The sequence below is a fragment of the Perca fluviatilis genome, chromosome 10 (assembly GCF_010015445.1).
Source record: "Perca fluviatilis chromosome 10, GENO_Pfluv_1.0, whole genome shotgun sequence".
Classification (NCBI taxonomy): Eukaryota; Metazoa; Chordata; class Actinopteri; order Perciformes; family Percidae; genus Perca; species Perca fluviatilis.
The window spans coordinates 2,006,760-2,026,465 of record NC_053121.1 but is presented as its reverse complement, the minus strand read 5'-3'; the positions used below and the strand labels follow the sequence as shown (position 1 = coordinate 2,026,465).

The window sequence follows — 19,706 nt, the reverse complement described above, 5'->3', positions numbered from 1 at the left end:
CTACTTTAATGTGAAATGACAGGCTTCTAGGCAGCTCTTAGAAGCCTAACAAGCCTGAATAGCCTCTATTTCCAGAGGGGGAGTGTAGAATGTTAGCTTTACTATATATATATACTTCCTTATTGCACACAACAGTGAACTCCCTCAGCCAGTGTTTCATCCACCTCCCATCCGGTCGCACATACAGAACGTGGGAAAAATCATTTGTTTTGATCCTTTGCTAAGCAATTACTTGTTGCTTTAAAGTATTTGTACATTCTTAATTCTTCGCAGTTTACATTTATGTATTCTGTTTCATTGGAGCCCTGAAATGCTAAATTATTCGTCATGAATGTTGGGCTGAATCTTTAGTTTCAGCTCCTACTTAAAAGTAAATTAAACATTTTCAGTTGGTTTTTGCCAACAATTGCCCAATATGTTTTTTACGCTACTGTCTTTCACGGTGGGAAATTCACAGCTCGCAAATTACAAGAATTACCAAAATTTAGCGAAGGTTCAAGTTAATGAAATAAGTTTTGATGGCGAAGGATTACCTTTAATGAGGAAGTCATAGATTGTATTACATAAAGGGCGATAATAGTTCAATCAATGACAGATAAACAAAGGCTTTTACTGTCTCAGTGTATTAATGTTTTTACTATTATAAATTATAGTACAAAAAAATCCATAATTTTAGATAATAGCATTTAATGACTTTACATGAGCACTTAATGTAATGTGAAAAGTATAGAAAATACAGAATACAATATTTACAAAGACTTGTTGCTATTGTCTTTATGTTGGTGTGGGTTGCTGGGAATGATCTTTGCTGTGTGGGGATCTACCTCTTAGATTTCCGAGCTGATCTAATTTATGGGACATCAATAACCCAATTAAATACATAGAGATAACACTTGTGGTTTAAAGCAGAAGTGTAGCTGTATCACCATGTTCCTAACACGCTCCATTGGCGAACACTTCAGAGTGAGACATTGGCTGGACAGTTAGAGAGGCCTCAAATAATTTTTTGGGATTTATAGCAGCATTAGGAGTGAAATAATCCAGACAATGAAGCTTCTTGTTAATGCTTGACTTGGCTGCCCTTTGTGTCACGTTCTCCATTCTGTCTGCAATTTTATTCACTATAATTAATATCTTAAGACAGGTAAGAATCAAGAGATGCCATTATGTTTATCTTTTATATATGCGTTATTATTTCCCAAGAAAACTTATTTTACCCTCTATTTATAAGGTATTTACTGCTATGGACAATATGTTATCTCCAAGTTTTGGCCTACACTTTGGCCAACATTGATCCACACCTTGGTTTTCCCTCATATCTTCCTATGACTTCTCTTTGCTCTCCGAAAAAAAAAGAGCACAAAAGCTTTTCCCTGGAGCACTTCCCTATACAGTTACAACTCTACTATTTCTTGTTAGTCATTGTTTGTATTTTCAAATGTACAGTTGTGTACCCAAGTGACTGCAATAAACTTTTCAAAAAAACATGTCACAAAATTGAGACAACAGTGTGATACCCTTTTTCCAATATGTAATGGACTTCCTCTACAATCCAGCTCCCACTGTTGACCTGGGAAGGAGTAGACAAACCACATGCTTCTCATTGATATAGCGCTTCTTTTAATACCATCCCATCCCCTCCACACCCCAACCCCACCACACAGGGGACCCAATAGCCAGTAGGAGTTGCTGACAAGAACACGATCCCACACTGGCTTCCCACCAACAAACATTGTCAACTATAGTTTGATGGTGTGTTCAGCAAAGCCAGAAACCCTGCAGCAGTCTCCATGGGCAAGTGCTTGATCCCTCTGGGCCTCCCCCACTCAGTGTGGCACCTTAACCGGCTCACTATTGATTTTCTGTATGCGACGCAATTACAATTCTGATTATACATTACATGTAAAGAGGTGGCTGGTCAGCAATAGCACATTGTCACATAAGGAAATCTGATCAGCACACACTCTTCAAGGTGGCCGTTCGCAGCCAGCAGAAAACAGCAATACTCTAATGGAATGGAAACAGTACTATACCTGCTCCATGCTGGAAGGTTGCTGCTGTTTCTTAAATTCAGGCTGAACTGGCACCACATGTTGACCTTTACCTATCAGAAAAGTCTTTTTGGTGGATCAAAAGGGTGTGTATCAAGTCTCACGAGGGCGCATTATGGTACGCCTGTTAAAAACAAAGTTCTTATTGATAACAAAAAACCCACTCCTTCCATAAGAGTGTGTTCAGTTTTCATGTATTGACTGTGAAAATGAATTTCCTCACTGAGGATAATGAACTATCTGTCCACTTTACTAAGGTGAAGGGTTGTACCTCCTTTTGTCAATAATATTCGTGTAGATGTGTTTTCTCAGTCCGCCTACTGCAGCACCGGGGACTAGTCAATATCCCACAATGCACCTCTGACCTGTGGGCAAACCTGGCTCACTCTTCCTTTCAACTTCCGATGGTCATTGATTTTCTAGCATGTCCCACTCATATATAAATGTTGCAATTGAGGCGATGTGAACAGGAATGTATTTTAAGTACAGATCAGGGGCTTTTAGTAGATCAGAAAACAGAAAGGAATATTGCAGATAATTCGCAGACATGGAAGCCTAAAAAGCATTGTAGCGTCCTAAAAAAAGCCGAAAGGAAGAATCTGTTGCCGTTGTTATTGTTCTCCTGATCACAACGTACACTGTGTAAGTGTGAAGAGTGTTAACTATGGATGCATGATATGTGAGGTGCTATTCTAGGGTGAAAATGTGTGTGTATTAGTGAGAGAAGGCAGTATCTAGGTCTTGGTGATGAATCTGTTTCAGTGGCAAGCAAGGTGCTGCGAGCAGCATGCCGTCTGTTAATTCACATTCGCTGCGGGTGGTTAGAGTCTGTGGCTGATGATACCGGGAGGTGTTGAGAAATGGAGGGACAGAGGAAAGAGAGGCTTGACAAATGAACAAAAGCTATATGTGCAGGGATGATACCTTATGTCAACCGTCGGCAAAACAAAATGTAAGTATAACTATAACTGGAGCTCCCCAGCATTCACTTAAGAAGCCCTGAAGGCTGCACCCAGTAAATAATTGCACAAGAACATACGCTTCAAAATTGCAGTGTACACTACAGCATGAAAATAATCTGCTTTATGATAGAAATATTTCAGATCAACGTGCTGGAGTGTAAAGCCACTCTGTGCTTGTATGAGTAAAATTAGCTGAAGCAGCAATCTCAGATGGAGAGGTTTTGATCTCTGAGCCATCATGTCGTCATTAAAGTATTAACTGATGATTGCTGCCGTGTTTATTTCAGCAACAATTATTACCCGTGTTACATCCGCACAATCATAACCTTCGTCTTTGATAAACCTTCCCACACAGGGTTGCCTCTCATGGCCATACATTGGTCATGAGTACATTAATCTATAGATTTCTCTCTCTCCCTGTTTTCCCTATTTGCCTCTGGCCTAACATTACCAGCAATCGTGTATCACCCTGCATTCATTCCACTAATGTAGCACACACTGTCACCCCCGCTCCTTCTACCTCCCGCTGCCTGAGATATCAAGGGAAATCCATTCATCTAAGACGGTGCGAATGCAAATAGCTATTGCATAACCCCCGCCCACTAATGATCACAAAAAGAAGTAGAATGGCCCTGGGCTCTAATGACAAGAGGATGTAGTTAGTCCAAACCAGGAAGATTGATATGTTGTTGCTATTTGGATCACTTTGTGTTGTACAGGTTGAAATACAGCTCCAAAACTAGTTTATAGTTGTTGCAACCCCTCTGTTTCCTGTCCTGTAAAGCAGAAACATATACTGCTACATCACCTACATGACGTGAATCAGGCACGAAAGCATAATGGCTGAGGGCAACCGGGAGCAAGGACAGGCATATGAGATATTACTCTCATTCATTCTTCCTCCCTCTGTTTCCTCCACCCTGTCTGTGAGCTGACCCATCTCTGGTGCTGACCCCAAAAGACTAGAAAGAAGAGCCGCATCCACCTATTGCCAGCTGCATACCCCATTATCTTTCTCTTGCTTTACAGCTACGAAGGTGCACGGCTCATGCTTCCTGAGGTGATCATCTCTCAACACATCTCACAGGCTAGACTCATTTCTGCCTATTCCCAAATCGTACAGGGATCTCAGGCAGGGCTGCAGTCTTTCCCTTTATTCCACCATAGATAGACAAAACAATAGAGGAATTTAGCTCGAATGTAACACCAGCTCCTCCAGGGAGGGAGGCAGACCTTAAGAATTGGTGGAGCATATCCACTCGGTCTAAAAACTACAGATCTGTAGTTTCTTGAACAGATTATAATACACACCGAGGTTCCAGATGGACAAAAGGGAAATCGGCTACAGTATCAGGCGGTCTTGCTCATCTTCATGCTTTGTCGTGTATGCTGCTTATTATTTTTTACTCAAAATTAATGAAATGAATCAACGAAATTGACCATTTGCTTAACCCCTGCCACGGACAATAATTGCTCAATCATAGTTTAGCAACCGTAACTATGCACATAAGGCATGGAGCTGTAGTAAGAGCAGTACTCAGTGTTTGCATGGTCATGCCATTTTTTGGCCTTTCCGAAACCAAAATCTCAAGAGCAAAAGTAAAATAGTTTAAACAGTTTGTCGGCTTTAATGTAAGCTTCAAACGTTAGCATGTCTGGCTAGTTTACTACCTAACATAGTAGCCTAACCCTGTGTTACTACCAAGCAGAGGTGGTACTTAAGTCCGATCTCGAGTCCACTTGAAGTCTTGCACTTGTCTTGGTCTTGTGCCTAGTTGGAGAATTGTCTTGGACTTGACTGTTGAGAACTGCTCAAGTTGTTCCTGGCTGCTAATTCGAGATCAGTTGTACAGAACGTTGTCGAAATTCTACGCATTGATTAGTTTGATGTTAAAAGATAGATCATTCTTGTTTCTGGATGCATCGTAACTCCTAAATCACTGTATTAGCATTGGAAAGACACTATTGCCTATTATGGTCTTGAACAGGACTAGATTTGCTCTGGACTGAAATGTTGAGTTTTATTTATTTTTTTTACACATGACAAGGATGGGTAAAAGTCCCATGTTGACCCATCCACCCCCTCAGTCCCTGACTTCCTCCTCAAGCAGACTTTGAGACAGGGCTGTGCTAGTAATTGACTTTCCATTGGCGTTGTTTCCTTGGGGCCGGCACCTCATAACGTGGTGTTACAGTTTTTTCCGATTGCTAAACGACAGTGGGCACAACTGGAGTCACATGTGCAAAACTCAAACTACAGTCTGCACTACCAACAGTCACCTGAGCTAAACAGTTCACATCACCTGCAAAACTCATTCAAAGCAACACAACTCTTAACACACGTCTCAAAACAGGCTCAGTGCAGCCAAACACTATAAACAATCCTCACTGAGATAACACACACTGTCACTCAGAACACACTGAGGGTAAAAACACTAGCATCAAACACCAATACAGAAATTACAAACTTTCTGATCTTTACAGTTTGAACAATTTGAGTGACATGACACTACTCAACAGTTGATTTAAGGAAAAAATATAGATTGTATAGCATACCAATTTTTACATAAGGTAAACAAGAAGGAATGAAAATCAGCAGTTTTCTTCAATAAAGTATTTTGTCTCTAGTAATTTATGGAATTACTGGAGAAAAAAACTAAAGGTACATACGTAACAGTACCAAAGAATAGTGTGACTAATCCTGCCTCTCTCCAGCATCATGTGGCAAGTTTTCTTCATCACATTGGATATGTGCATCATCTCTAAATAGAAATGAATGTGGTGTTTCTATTGCTTTCACCTCCATTACTTTCTGAAAAACAGTAAGAACGCAGTTTTACTATTGTAAAGATATAGTGTTTACACTTTTTTTTATAGCTGTGTATGTAACCTCAGACATCTTACCTGGACATATTGGTATCTTTGATCTTTTACCTGTTTCTCTCAAACAGTACAGTGTAGAATTGTTTCATTCTTATTTGGTGTTTGTATACAAAAAAAGTCTTTCTGAGCTTTCTCTGTATAAATACCGTATATGTTCACTAACTAGTCTAAAATAAGACACCTGCTTAGGCTTTCAGCTAAAATTGCAATCAGCAGTGTTTGATAGGCACCAGACTGAAATCTATTCTGTTTTGAATGTGTGGTTAACAGTTTTGACAGCAGTGTGTTAGCATATGAACAAAGTGCTGTAAATCTACAGTGTTGTGCACGTTGTGGTTAAACTCATGGGATAAGTGTGTAGAGTTTTGAAAACTGTGTTCAAGCAATGAAAAACGAACTAGAGTCTGGTCCACATGAACTGCTGCTGTGCAGACTGTAGTTAGAGTTTTGCACATGTGACTCCAGTTGTGCCCACTGTCGTTTAGCAATCGGAAAAAACTGTAAGAGGTCCTGGTCATTTGTCATTTCACCCAGCAAAATCCCACCTTCCCTGTCAATCCCATGTCACCCTGAAATAAAGGGAAAAGATTCCCAAAAAATAATCTTAAAGGTCTCATGACATGGTGCTCTTTGGATGCTTTTATATAGGCCTTAGTGGTCCCCTAATACTGTATCTGAAGTCTCTTTTATACAGGCCTTAGTGGTCCCCTAATACTGTATCTGAAGTCTCTTTTATACAGGCCTTAGTGGTCCCCTAATACTGTATCTGAAGTCTCTTTTATACAGGCCTTAGTGGTCCCCTAATACTTTATCTGAAGTCTATTTTATATAGGCCTTAGTGGTCCCCTAATACTGTATCTGAAGTCTTTTTTATATAGGCCTTAGTGGTCCCCTAATACTGTATCTGAAGTCTCTTTTATATAGGCCTTAGTGGTCCCCTAATACTTTATCTGAAGTCTATTTTATATAGACCTTAGTGGTCCCCTAATACTGTATCTGAAGTCTCTTTTATATAGACCTTAGTGGTCCCCTAATACTGTATCTGAAGTCTCTTTTATATAGACCTTAGTGGTCCCCTAATACTGTATCTGAAGTCTCTTTTATATAGACCTTAGTGGTCCCCTAATACTGTATCTGAAGTCTCTTTTATATAGACCTTATTGGTCCCCTAATACTGTATCTGTAGTCTCTTTCCCGAAATTCAGCCTTGGTGCAGAATTCCAGCCACTAGAGCCAGTCCCACAATGAGCTTTCCTTAGGATGTGCCATTTCTGTGTCTGTAGCTATTGAGGAGGAGAGAGAGGGGGGCAAGGTGGAGGGCGGAGGTGTGGCCATGACCAACTGCCACTTTGCTCGTTTGAAAGCCATGATGTCTCTCTCTCATGGGTGGGCCAAATTCTCTGGGTGGGCAAAGCAGAGAAACCATGCGTGTGTGTGTGTGTGTGTGTGTGTGTGTGTGTGTGTGTGTGTGTGTGTGTGTGTGTGTGTGTGTGTGTGTGTGTGTGTGTGTGTGTGTGTGTGTGTGCGAATGGATGTGCACAGTGTATTTGTCCTTATGACCTCATAAGGAGAAGATTCCAGATCGGCCCATCTGAGCTTTCATTTTCTCAAAGGCAGAGCAGGATACCCAGGGCTCGGTTTACACCTATCACCATTTCTAGTCACTGGGGGACCATAGGCAGGCTGGGGGAACGCATATTAATGTTAAAAACCTCATAAATTTTCATGCCATGGGACCTTCAAAAAAAAAGAAATGTGAAGCCTGCTGTTGTCTATTTCTGTCTGAAATCAACCATCATCGTAGTGAATATCTGCCACTGTTTTTATTATAAACTAATATGTTTCATGCATAAATGAAAAGCTTGATGGGCATCCTAAGGGGGACGGGGTTATCCTCCTGGAGCAAAAGTGCAGCATAACTTCTACCAGCACACATTAAAAGAAGGCTATTACAAAGGCTACAGTACATAAACACAGACCATCCCCTGAGCTATATTAAGATCATTCATTCATGATATACCTCACAACCACTTCCACCACCTCCTCATTTACCTGATTTTGATTATGCTCTTTTCTTGCTTTCCTTTTCTAATGATTGCTTGCCATTTCTTTTATTACTATGTTACTTGCAATCATGATGATTCATGTGGATTTCATTTGCTGTTTAAATACAATAGAATAGAAACCCTTCATTGTCATTGTTCAGAATACAATACAGTTTGCACTTATTCCATAGAGTCAGCTTTAAATGTAAGGTTTAATGTAAAGATTTGCCTGCATGTGCTTTTTCTACATCTTGCTCTACCTAGTCTCTTGAATGTTATGTGTATACATGTGTGTGTGTGTGTGTGTGTGTGTGTGTGTGTGTGTGTTGTGTGTGTGTGTGTGTGTGTGTAGTATTGGCCCCAGCGTGCACTGAATATTATCCATACCTTCCCACTACTGCACCGTTCGGTTATCGTATTAGATTAAAAAAAAAAAAAAAAAAAAAAAAAAAAAAAAAAAAAAAAAAAAAAAAAAAAAAAAAAAAAAAAAAAAAAAAAAAAAAAAAAAAAAAAAAAAAAAAAAAAAAAAAAAAAAAAAAAAAAAAAAAAAAAAAAAAAAAAAAAAAAAAAAAAACTAAAAAAAAAAAAAAAAAAAAAAAAAAAAAAAAAAAAAAAAAAAAAAAAAAAAAAAAAAAAAAAAAAAAAAAAAAAAAAAAAAAAAAAAAAAAAAAAAAAACATATGCACACACATAAACACTATCTGGAAATAGCATCGGGCATCTGTTTGGACAGTGCTACGCATTCAGTTTTTGTGAAACACTGGCAAGAGCCCTGCATTGGCCATGAGAAGCTTTTCTACTGCAGCAGGGTGACCGGGTGACCGAGCAGACGTCCAATTGTCTGCTCGCCTCATCCACACACACATCCACATGCACACACGCTTTCAACCGCAGCCACTGCAATGCAAATTCAGTACTACCCCTTCCCCCTGACACCACCGCCACTCTCTTTTCCCAAGTCACCCATAAAAATGCTCATGCTTTTAGCGGCATTCAGAAGCATTTTAAGAAGCTATTTATTTAACAACATGATTATCTATCTGGTGTTAGGGTGATCTATCTAGCAAAGTGATTGGGTGCACTATTAACGCTCTTTTCTTCTGGCACAGGTGGAAGCTGTTCAGAGGACAGGGGGAAAAAAGAAAGAAGACTCTACTATTTGACGTATTTGTGATTTTTCCCAAATGTACACATTGCAATCCTTGCCAGAGTATGACAGCATATAAATGAATCTTTAGCCCAAGTAGAAAGTGGTCAATCAAACTTGCTATGATGAGCACCAGTGGGCACACACATATCAGCATCCAACATCCACTTTCAAAAAATAAAATGCTATAAATAAACATAGCCTGCTTGAATGTTGAGGGCCTTGGGATAATTCCATTTATTGTAAATATGAAGGTGATGTCTTACACCAATCTGTCATGTCTCATCTTAACAAATGTATCTCTTCAGGCCGGTTTAGCATTTAGCATGAACATACATCACATCAATGTCACTTGACAAAAGCATACCATTTGTATTGCAGACAGCTTGGATGCGGCCAATGTGTGTGTGTCTGTGTGTGTGTGTGTGGGGGGGTTGACAGAAACATGGGAGGAGAGAGACAGAAACAGAGGGAAATAAACAGAAACAGAGAAAGAGAAAGGGAGAGAGGACTCTAAGGCAGAGAGAGTAAAGCCAAGGCCTGGAGGAGTTTTTTAGGTATTTACATATGCAGATTCTGGTCACCCCAGATCCCTACCCTCATCAAGAGAAACCAATTAAAACTCTCTTCATTTAATGTTTACCTTAATTAACCGTAACAATAAATGGCTTTCCAAAGTCCTGTTGTGGCTTTTTCAATTAAAAGCTGCCTGTGACAAAGGTTACAATCCAATTCTATAAATCATACAGAAAAATTCTCGAGTGAGTGGAAGAAGTCCATCCCAGGGCAAAATGAATGAGTGGAATAGGCTCATATATCACCTTTTCATTTCATTTCATTTTGGTTTATGCATCAACCCATACCTCACTAAAAAATTTCTTCTCTTTTTTTTCGTGTGCAGAAGTCTGTACACGACTGAACACTTGCACGTCTGTGTGTTCATGTATGCGCACACATGGGCATGTGTTTACGCAGGTGTCCAGCCGTCCAACCAGCAGCACTTGTACTGGTCAGCAGATTGTTGGGTGAGACCCAGTGGACCATTAGCTGTCCGTAGCTGCTAGGGCTGAGAGCTGATAATGACAGGTGGTGTACACACCCTGGAGGTCTGACAGGCTCAGGGCACCGTGCCATGAAACAACAGCCTTTACTACTGGCATCATGGCTGTGAAGGCAGCCTTTAACACTGGCACAGACACAGCAATGGCTGAAGTATCCCTGGCAGTAACACGACGGCTGCGTCGGAGGAGCAGCTATTACTACAAGCAGTTAAACTAAAATGGCAGCGACTGTTAATGGCAGGGAAACCGCTATGCTGCCATTACTATCACTGATATCCTCTTGGCAAATGCATTCAAATCCCTATGCAGGCTCAGATGACAATTCTGATTATCAGAATAACAATGAACCTGTAGGTTCGCAATTCAGATTAGCTTTTTTCTCAGCAGAAGCCTGCTCCGCGACAGGTCCCATTCATCCGCACAGAGGATGGTATTGTGCAGGATAAAAAGGTCTTGATTTTCTTTTCTTTTCCTTTCTCGGTCATTGTTCAATTAGGCTTTCTAGGTGCCCATTCATAGAATCAGGCATCCTTTCTCTATGCCTGCACTGCAACACCGTAGTTAAACTAAAAATTTGGTTTTTCTTTTTCGAATACAAATTAAATTTTCTCCACCCCTCTATGGCAACCATTTCCTTGTCAATCCGGCTGTGTTGTGGCTGCATTTTCTACCACCCCTTTTAAATAATATACTCCACTGACCCCTCGCACACACAGAACACAAAACAGCAGGAGCATATGCGGGCATCTGAGTGTGTGTGTGTGTGTGTGTGTGTCCATACAGTACAGGCACCCTTGTGTCCTCCGCCCCCTCTCAGCCTCTCTCCCCCAGTGCAGAACACTCTGATTTGCACTAATCTCTCGGTACACTCTCAGGGCCATTGTTCCTTTCTGCTGTGAGCTTATTCATGTGCCACTCACCATGCTCTCCTCTTATTTTAATACTGCAACAGCGCTGGGAGCTAAAAACTGTTTTAAACCAGCTTATTCAACTGTTTATTAAAAAAAAAAATCAGCTCGCCTCTCACCTCCGCTGCTGTGTAGGTGATTGGGGAGTTGTGCGGGATATGGCCGCTTATTAAAATAGCAAGAAGCAGTTGGACTCTGTGATGTTTCCATCACACAGTTTATGTATACAGACAGCCTGTAGGCAGCCGGTGGACAACGCAAGATGAAAGCCACGGTTGATGTTCTGATTTGATGACTGTTGCCATGGCAGCAAGATGAGGATTGAGGAGGGGTGTAAGCATTCAGAGAGACAGAACATAAAATTATTTTTCTCTCTCTCTCTCTCTCTCTCTCTCTCTCTCTCTCTCTCTCTCTCTCTCTCTCTCTCTCTCTCACACACACACACACACGTGTGTAACTCCCCATCAACCAGCAGTATGGTCCAGTAGGTCTTATTTTGGACCAGTGAGCTGTAAAGGTCCATCATTAGGACAACAGGGTGGGGTCCAACATTCTGACAGCTTGTCATGAGCAGAACGCTTGCATGGCTAACTATGTGATGAGACTGCTATTAAAGATAGGACCAAAAACACACACACTGCTCTCTTGCTACAATGAGGCACCTGGTGGATTCATGGTAGCTCTTCAGCCTCTCCTGGATAGCTCAACAGGCGGTTCAATAAAAACGGTTTCTGGCTCCAGCGGATGTGTTTATAGCGTTTCCTCTGGCCAAGCATGGCACCAGGGTTAAGTTGATCATCTCTCACTCTGGTAAAATAGCCAGGGGAGTCTGTGTACCACTAGATCAACTCTACAACTTAAAGACCCTAAATGTTACAGCTCAGATGATCGATATGGCACTGAGCAATGTTCTTTACGAGCTAATAGACAAATCCATTCCTGCAAAACCCCTTGGGCTTTGGGAAGGCAAGAGGGAAGTTAGAGTACATGGCTGTTTTTGCCTGGTGTTGCCACTTAGACCTCTGCTTGCACGCACACACAAAAAGGAAAGGTTAGAGGAGATACAAGAATGCAGCTTGTGTGTCTGTGCATGTCCATATGTGTGGTTGTATAGGCACATCTGCAGATGTCTCCATCTCTGAGGGTATTGTAGTTTCCTGATTCCACTGAGGAAAAGCTGCCAAAAGGAGATTTGTGTCTTCCAACATCAGAAGGAGGAAAAACACATAAAACCCATTTGATTCACGTTGTTTAAATGTTCTTATCTGACACTTTTGGATAAGGGAGCTTACATGAAACATTTGTAATTCCCTCACTATCTAATTAAAAGTCCAGATTGCCTAATATATGTCAGAATTGCATCATAAAGTAGAGAGATCCTGACATTCTGATTCCCATCGGAAATCTGATTCTGTGAAACACCTGTTGCTATTTCACCAGATTCCATCAGTTCATCTAAATGGTATTCCAAATGTAGCTCTAACACGTATCAAATGACTGCTCGCTTAAATTAAAATCAGTATAAAAGCTAAACCTCGCCAGGATTTTCTGATGATGGCTCTCTAATATCCGGTGCAATGTCTTTACTTGCCAGCAAGCATCTCTGTCTTCCTATCTACTCTCTGCCCTCCCTTTGTCTTTCTTTGTGCCGTATGCTTGCTCATTAAACCGTAAGGTCAGTTTTTCCCTCCACTCTCCCACCCTTTGTCTTCACGCCCTTGCTAACCTTTTGCAACACTTACTTGAACACAGCTTGGCCAAACTTGACTGCAAAACTTTGGTACATCATTATAAAAATAATGGACCATGTTTATAAAAGATACGAGGGCCCTCTATGACATTGTGCAGTCCCCAGGCCCCCGAACTACCTGGTTTATAGCCGGCATGTAACATTTATGTTTAAGGTAACATTCATGCTTGTCTTATTTCAAGGCAAGGACAACAGCTACACTGTGAAAAAAATATTCTGAATGACTCTATTTGAAGGTCTAATAGCAGCAATCTATTTTGGGGCAATATGCCTCATTTAGTGTTGGTAAGACCTGGCAGGCATCTGTACTCTTTTACAGAGTAACATTCACACTCACTCAAGGCAGAGAACATGTGTTTTGCATATCCTTCATTCATTGGAAATTACTGAGGAAAGATGTGAAAAAAGCCCTCAGGCCCGTTTCTTTAGGTGAGTATTACTACATTTTGTGCAAAAGCAGTTAGAAAACATTGCACTGAAAACATTTCTAGAATTCTAACAAATGAGGATTTGTGAATGGGGATTTTATCCTCTCAAGTGCTTTGTACATTTGTCTTTATATTGTCAGAAAAAAGTAGCAAATGTATATCAGAATTTCCCAGAGGATTTGTCCTTACGTCTTCACATTATTTGTTTTGTCTAACCAACAGTCCAAATCCCAAATATTTTCAATTTACAGAAAAAAAAAATCTGCAGATTTTAAGAATTGACTAGCAAATTGTTGGCAAGATTACATCCATCCTGGACAATTCCACTGTTGAAAAATTCATATCTAACACAGGAACAAAGGAATTAATATTCGGAAGAAATATTAAGAAATGAGAAATTGAGAAATGAGTGAGCTCAAATTGAATTCAAGAAGCACAAGCTGTCAAGTGTAAACACGTTCATGTCTGATGACAATTAACAAGGAAGGGACTTGCATTTCTGTTCAAATTAACTTTGTCTCCATTGGTGTTGGATCACATTGTAGGGTTTTAATATTTATTTTGCAACATCCTGCTTTGAAATATTCATCTACTATCAGCCTGCTGAAAAGAGAATCAAGAAAATACCAAATTAAAACTCAGTACTAGTGCATTGTTATTCATTCATATTTGCAATGTTTAGTGCTGATTTATGTCATTGTGTCCTAATTTGTTTGCATGTTTGTTTGTACCTATAGTAATTCTAGAGTGTCAATGCCCGGGCCGGTCAGATCAACAGATGTGAGCTAACCTGTCTTGATGCAGAGGGATGTTACACCCATACAAAACCACTTTCAAAAAGCTTGATTGCTATTTCGGGAACTATAAATGTTTGAGGCAATTTGAAAACCAATTTTCTTCAAACCATTATCTGCAGTGTACTGCATATGGCAGAAATGGAACACTCAAACCTTTCTAGTGTATTAATTTAGTACTGGGATCAGACAGTTATAAGGAAGTTGTCAAGTTTTTAAAACAAAAAAATGGACGTCCTGCGGACAATCAGAATCAAGTGCTTACTCAGGCCACGGTAATTACACAGATATTTGCCTTTTAGCACAGAAAGTTATCTACCATAATGAGTGATAGAGCCTTTCATTGGACAGCTGTTTGCAGTTGCCTTCAAACCCTTTCAGCTCGGAGGACGATGTATGAAAAGTGCAGTCATGTAAAAACCAGGAGGCTGTCTGCTATGCCAATGTGTCAATCCCAAAAGTGGAGGGAAAAAAAGATAAACTAAAAAGAGAGACAAAAGCCTTGAGTAAATCTGCAACTGATTAAACTCGTGAAAAAGCGGCCAATTCATTAGCATCTCATTATTAGGACAGTGTTGTAACCCAGATAATAAAGCTATGTAGTTTATAAAAAATCATTCCATACTGCAGCAATGACACCAAATATCTCTGCTCCCCCCTCCCACCCCTCTCTCTCTCTCTCTCTCTCTCTCTCTCTCTCATCAGCCCTCCTCTTCCCTTTCTCTCAGCATTTATTTCCATTTTGCACTTCAATCATTGTCATTGCAAATGAAGAATTTGAATATAGGAATAGTTTGACATTTAGAGAACTGCAGCACATGTATTTGCTTTCTTTGTGAGAGTTAATCAATTCCACTCTCATGTATGTACGTTAAATATGTAGTGAAAGCAAGGAGATAATTAGCCTATCTTAGCATTAAAAATGGAAGCTAGGGGAAGAAGCTAGCTGGGCTCTCTCTCCATAGTTCAAAAATATGGCTAATGTTTCCCTTCCTCCATTCGTTATGCTAATATGCTAATCACCTCCGAGCTCTCCATACATTACAGACAGACATGAGAGTGGTATCAAGTTTCTCATCTAACTCTCGCCATGTTGAATATTTAAAAAAATGTATATGTATGTATGTATATGTAACTATTCCTTCAGCATTTAGCATTGCAACAGTAGCAGCATTTGTGTGTGTATCCACTTATATACACACTAAATGGTAAATGGACTGCATTTATATAGCGCCTTTACCGGACAAAGCGCTTTACAATTTTGCCTCTCATTCTCCCATACACACACACATTCATACACCGATGGAGGCGGAGCTGCCATGCAAGGCGCTGGCTTGCCCAACGGGACCAACTTGGGGATCAGTTTCTTGCTCAAGGACACTTCAACATGCGGTGATCGAACCACCAACCTTTTGATTAAAGACGACCCGCTGTACCTCATGAGCCACAGCTGGCCAAAGTACTGTTTGTCCCTGAGCCCCCAATCAGATCGTAATGCTAAAACATAAACTAAAAGCTGTGCTTTCAGCTTTGGGGCAACAGTTTGTAAATATGATCCATATGTCCATATTTCTGTCCATATTGTGTATGTGTGTGCATGCGCCTGTCAGCCGTAAACTCTAGCTGAACTACACTTTGTCTTTCTACTGCCAATCTCCTTTGTTCTAACAGTGTACTGTCGTCAATTTTGGGTGTTGATGTTTTCCTGAGTTTGTCAGCAGGTCTGACTGGTGCTCGAGAACGCCTCCAGCCTTCCTCAAGGGAGGTGTCACAGTTGGACATGCACCCCTCCCCCAGCCCCCCCCCCCCAACAAACCCATCAAACACACACACACACACACACATGAAAGAGAGTAGAGACAGCCATCTGTGCAAACGTGGCTTCACACACAAACTGAATCTCTTAGTCCTTTACTCTTTCTTAATCTGTCTCTCCCTCTCGCTATTTTTCTCACACTCAAATCCACACAAACACACACACACACACACACCACCCACAAACACACACACTGACTAAATTGACTTGTCAGCTTCAATCAGACCAGGAACAAAAGGATTCCTGCCAGTTTGAAGCTGACATCATTAATGGGTTTGGGAGGGGGCGAGCTCTGAAGACAAAGGGAGTGCAAGGTCGCCTCGACTTAAAATGCACTTTCATTTTGGCAGGGACGTTAGCTTTTTGATTTCAGCCCCTTTCCGCCGACATCTTTTCGCGAGTGGCTCTAACTTTCATTATCACTGGGAACAGAGGGGCGTGTGAGACTTTGTTGTGCTGATGGAGAGAAATGTGACATCCATAATGCATTTCCTATTAGAGGATGCCACGCATGGGCACACCTGGCCACGTGTCAGTGGGAGATGGACAGGGGAGAGGATGAGTATAAATGTGCTGTTGGTGGTGGAGAGGGGAAAAAAAGGTTGCCAAGTAAAGATACCAATGCAATAGAAAACACAGGAGAGGAGCCAAAGGAAGAACATGTTCATGAGAGTAATTGTATCAAGGTTTGGAGAGCCATAGGACATACTGTACAGCTCCTACTGTGACATATGAAATCCACGCATAAACCAGCTTTCCTGGTGCATTGTAGCAGTAAAGCCAAATGCTTTGAACATTTAAATCCTCTCCTCTCACTTCTTTGACTTCATCCCTCCTCATTTGCTTCTGTTTTCTCTGCCGCATGCCCATCTGCCTCCCTCTTTTGCAGCATTCATTCTGACCCTGGATAAAGATGGAGTCCCTCATCTCAAATGGTAATAACTTTGGTCCATATGCACACAGCCGTCACAAATTGATTACTGTGTAATGCTGCAAGCACTCCCACTCTCTCACTCTCTCCTCTTCCATCTTGTGATTTTGACTCCATGTCCAATCCGGCTGCCGTTAAACAGCACCCCTGGGTGCATCCCAAACATACACAAGCACATCCTAAACTCTCTGATTCCCTCTGGCTCGCTGATCCTTCTCCTCCCGTCTCAGTCCTCTACCTCTCGCACCATGTTTGACTAACTCTCACTCGAAACCAGCTTCTCCTTCACCTGTTTTACCCTCAACAACTCATTCCCTTTTATTCTCATTCTAATTATACCATTACATTACCATTTCTATTCTCTCATTTGCATATTCCGCTCTCCCTGTCTCTTATTCTTCCCCTCTGTAATTCTCTTTTTCCCCCCTCTCTGTCTTTCTCTTTCACCCTTCCTTTTCTCAGCCACTGAATACGTTCCACCTTTTTTGCGGCAAATAAACAGACAGTGCCCTTGGGGATGAGTTGGAGAGCTCTGTCTTTGTTTGTGTGTACCTCTAACTCTCCATCTGCGGGGAGCCAAGCCAAGCCCAGCAGTGCAAGACAGATAGCTGGCACCATCCCAGGCTCTTAGTTGGCCCCATGTCTTCACCTCCGCCTCTCAACTTCTCCTTCCTTCCAGGCTAGTCTTCCCACAGAGGCGGTTCTCAGAAGCCAGTAAGGTACTTTAGATGCCCGACCCCTACTATTCATTTTCCTCCAAGCCTTAAACCAAAATCTGCCTCGGCTTCCAATGGATATTTAATCCTTTATGTTGATGTTCGTCGCTCCATCCCCAGTCAACCCCAGGTTCACCTCTAAAACGAGCTCACTACAGAGACTAAATAACCAATAGCAAATTTTTTTGTATTTAGCCACATCAAAGAGCTTTCAAAGAGAGGAGCTTAAGCATTAGCATTAGTTCAAAAACTGAGAGTATCAATCACGTAATTGCCTGAGGCTGTAATTTAAACTTTGGAGAGTTATTATGTTATATGTTGTTTTTTGTTGCGTTACATAGTGAAAAAATGTCTTTTCTTAATAATATGAGACTGTACGGATGCAACTGAAATACAGTCACACGCAAGTAGCCTGACCTCGGCACATGCTACATGTTACTCACATTCACATAAATTAATCATCAGAAGGGGAACTGCATAATCTGTAAGCTTAAATCCCCCCTGGGCGTTTTGCATAGTGATGGACAAAGTGGATTGAGAAGATATAAATATTTTACTCACCATTGTCAGGCTCGGACTTCCTGTCATGCTCAGTGTCAGTGAGAGACAGGGCCGAGTTGGCTCGACTCGTGAGGCAAGAGCTCTGCTCGGACTTCAGGCCGTGCATCCACATGTGCTGCAGGCCGTGAGCAGCAGAGGGGTCCACTTCGGGCTCAGTGTCCACGTCCGAGCCCACGCCCAGGGAGTAGCGGCTGTGGGCGTGAGGGGCCGGTCCAGAGCACAGCGCTTCCTCTTCCTCCTCCTGATGCTGCTGCTGCTGCTGTTGGTGGATGTGGTACTCTGGGCTCCTCATCTGCCCAGCCTTGCAAAAGTCTAAATCTAAAAGAAGGAGGAGAGACACGCAGATTGAGATCATCATAGGACGTAGAGCTGTAAAGCCTCTAATACCGGCCATGTGTTTTTATTTGCTTCAGCAACTAAGCTGACCAGGTGTTTGTCAGAGGCAGGAATTTAGAAGCCACACACCAAACACCTCCCAAATGATGTCAAGAGACAGGCTGTTATTTGAGCAAGCATTTATTACAAGCTTCGCAGCAGAAGTCCAAATCAAAATGCCACCCTCGATTTTTCTTAACCATTTGCAGTGAAGCTATATCCTGTTCGGGCTTCCTGATGTGTGTGTTATCGGGCTTGAGATGTATTGAACTGCTGCTCAAACAGAGCACTGATCTCATCTATATTCTCCTTGGTGGGGTGAAGAGATCAGATAAAGATCAAACCTTATTAATATTGACTCAGACTGAGGGAAAAATTGAGCCTCATGTGCTTTCAGGTATTAGAACGCCCTCCAATCCTGAGCATCAACCTGTTATCTGAGAACATCAGATATACTGTGTTAGTCCTCTGGTTACACTTCAATTCAATTCAATTCAATTCAATTGAGCTCCACCTTTTTTTCCCCCTGCAGAGGCAGTTGAGTATATTTTCTTCCTCGCCACCTCAGCTTTCTGTTTAGAAAGTGGAAGTGATGGAACTGATGGAATAAAAAAAAACAGGGCATAAATTGAAATCTATAATGATACTACTGCAGCTTGGTACCATATTGACTCCACTAAAAGTTGAGTTTTATTTTTTACCAAATTGAGTTTAAGCCTGTAATTATTTCTGTAATTATTTTTCTTATTCAAATTTCGCCACATTGACTTTATTTCATGTCCTTTGTTTTTATATTTATTTATGTTTCCTGTAAATTAGGTTCTAGTGACGTGGTGAGGTTTCGCTACAAGCCCCCCACGGGTTTCTGACCTCTCCAGCACACACTTTTTTCTCTTTCTATGTGAAAGCGATATGTTGCGATTTATGTTGTATTGTTATATTTTTTTATATGAATGTGTGCAAACAATAAACAAACAAAAGAACTGAGGGAAGAAAGACTGTCCTCTTCTCACTCAGTGCAGTTAATACGTGTGTTAGGTCGGCTCCTTTGAACACGGAGCACAGTGTTTCAATAAGAGCCTCAGTCCTGTTGACCACTCCGTTGACCAGCGATGTGTCCTGCTGTGGCTGTTTGATGGGGTCAAGACCAACTGTGGCTCACACACTGTTCTGCTGGAATTAAACCGGCACAAGATTGGTCACCACTACACACTACTGTTTAGCTCAAATTGGCTGCAAGAGGGCAATTCAGGAGCAAATAGGCTATTTCCCCCTAGCA

General features: G+C 41.3%; 1 protein-coding gene across 1 annotated transcript in view; it reads right to left on the bottom strand.

The window, feature by feature from the left end:
* tenm1 (teneurin transmembrane protein 1) overlaps positions 1 to 19,706 on the bottom strand; it is a 202,659-nt gene that overhangs the window by 167,425 nt on the left and 15,528 nt on the right. Inside the window, exon 3 of the mRNA XM_039813272.1 lies at positions 18,053 to 18,370. Within this exon, the coding sequence (XP_039669206.1) occupies positions 18,053 to 18,370 (318 nt within the window). The remainder of the gene's footprint in view (positions 1 to 18,052; positions 18,371 to 19,706) is intronic.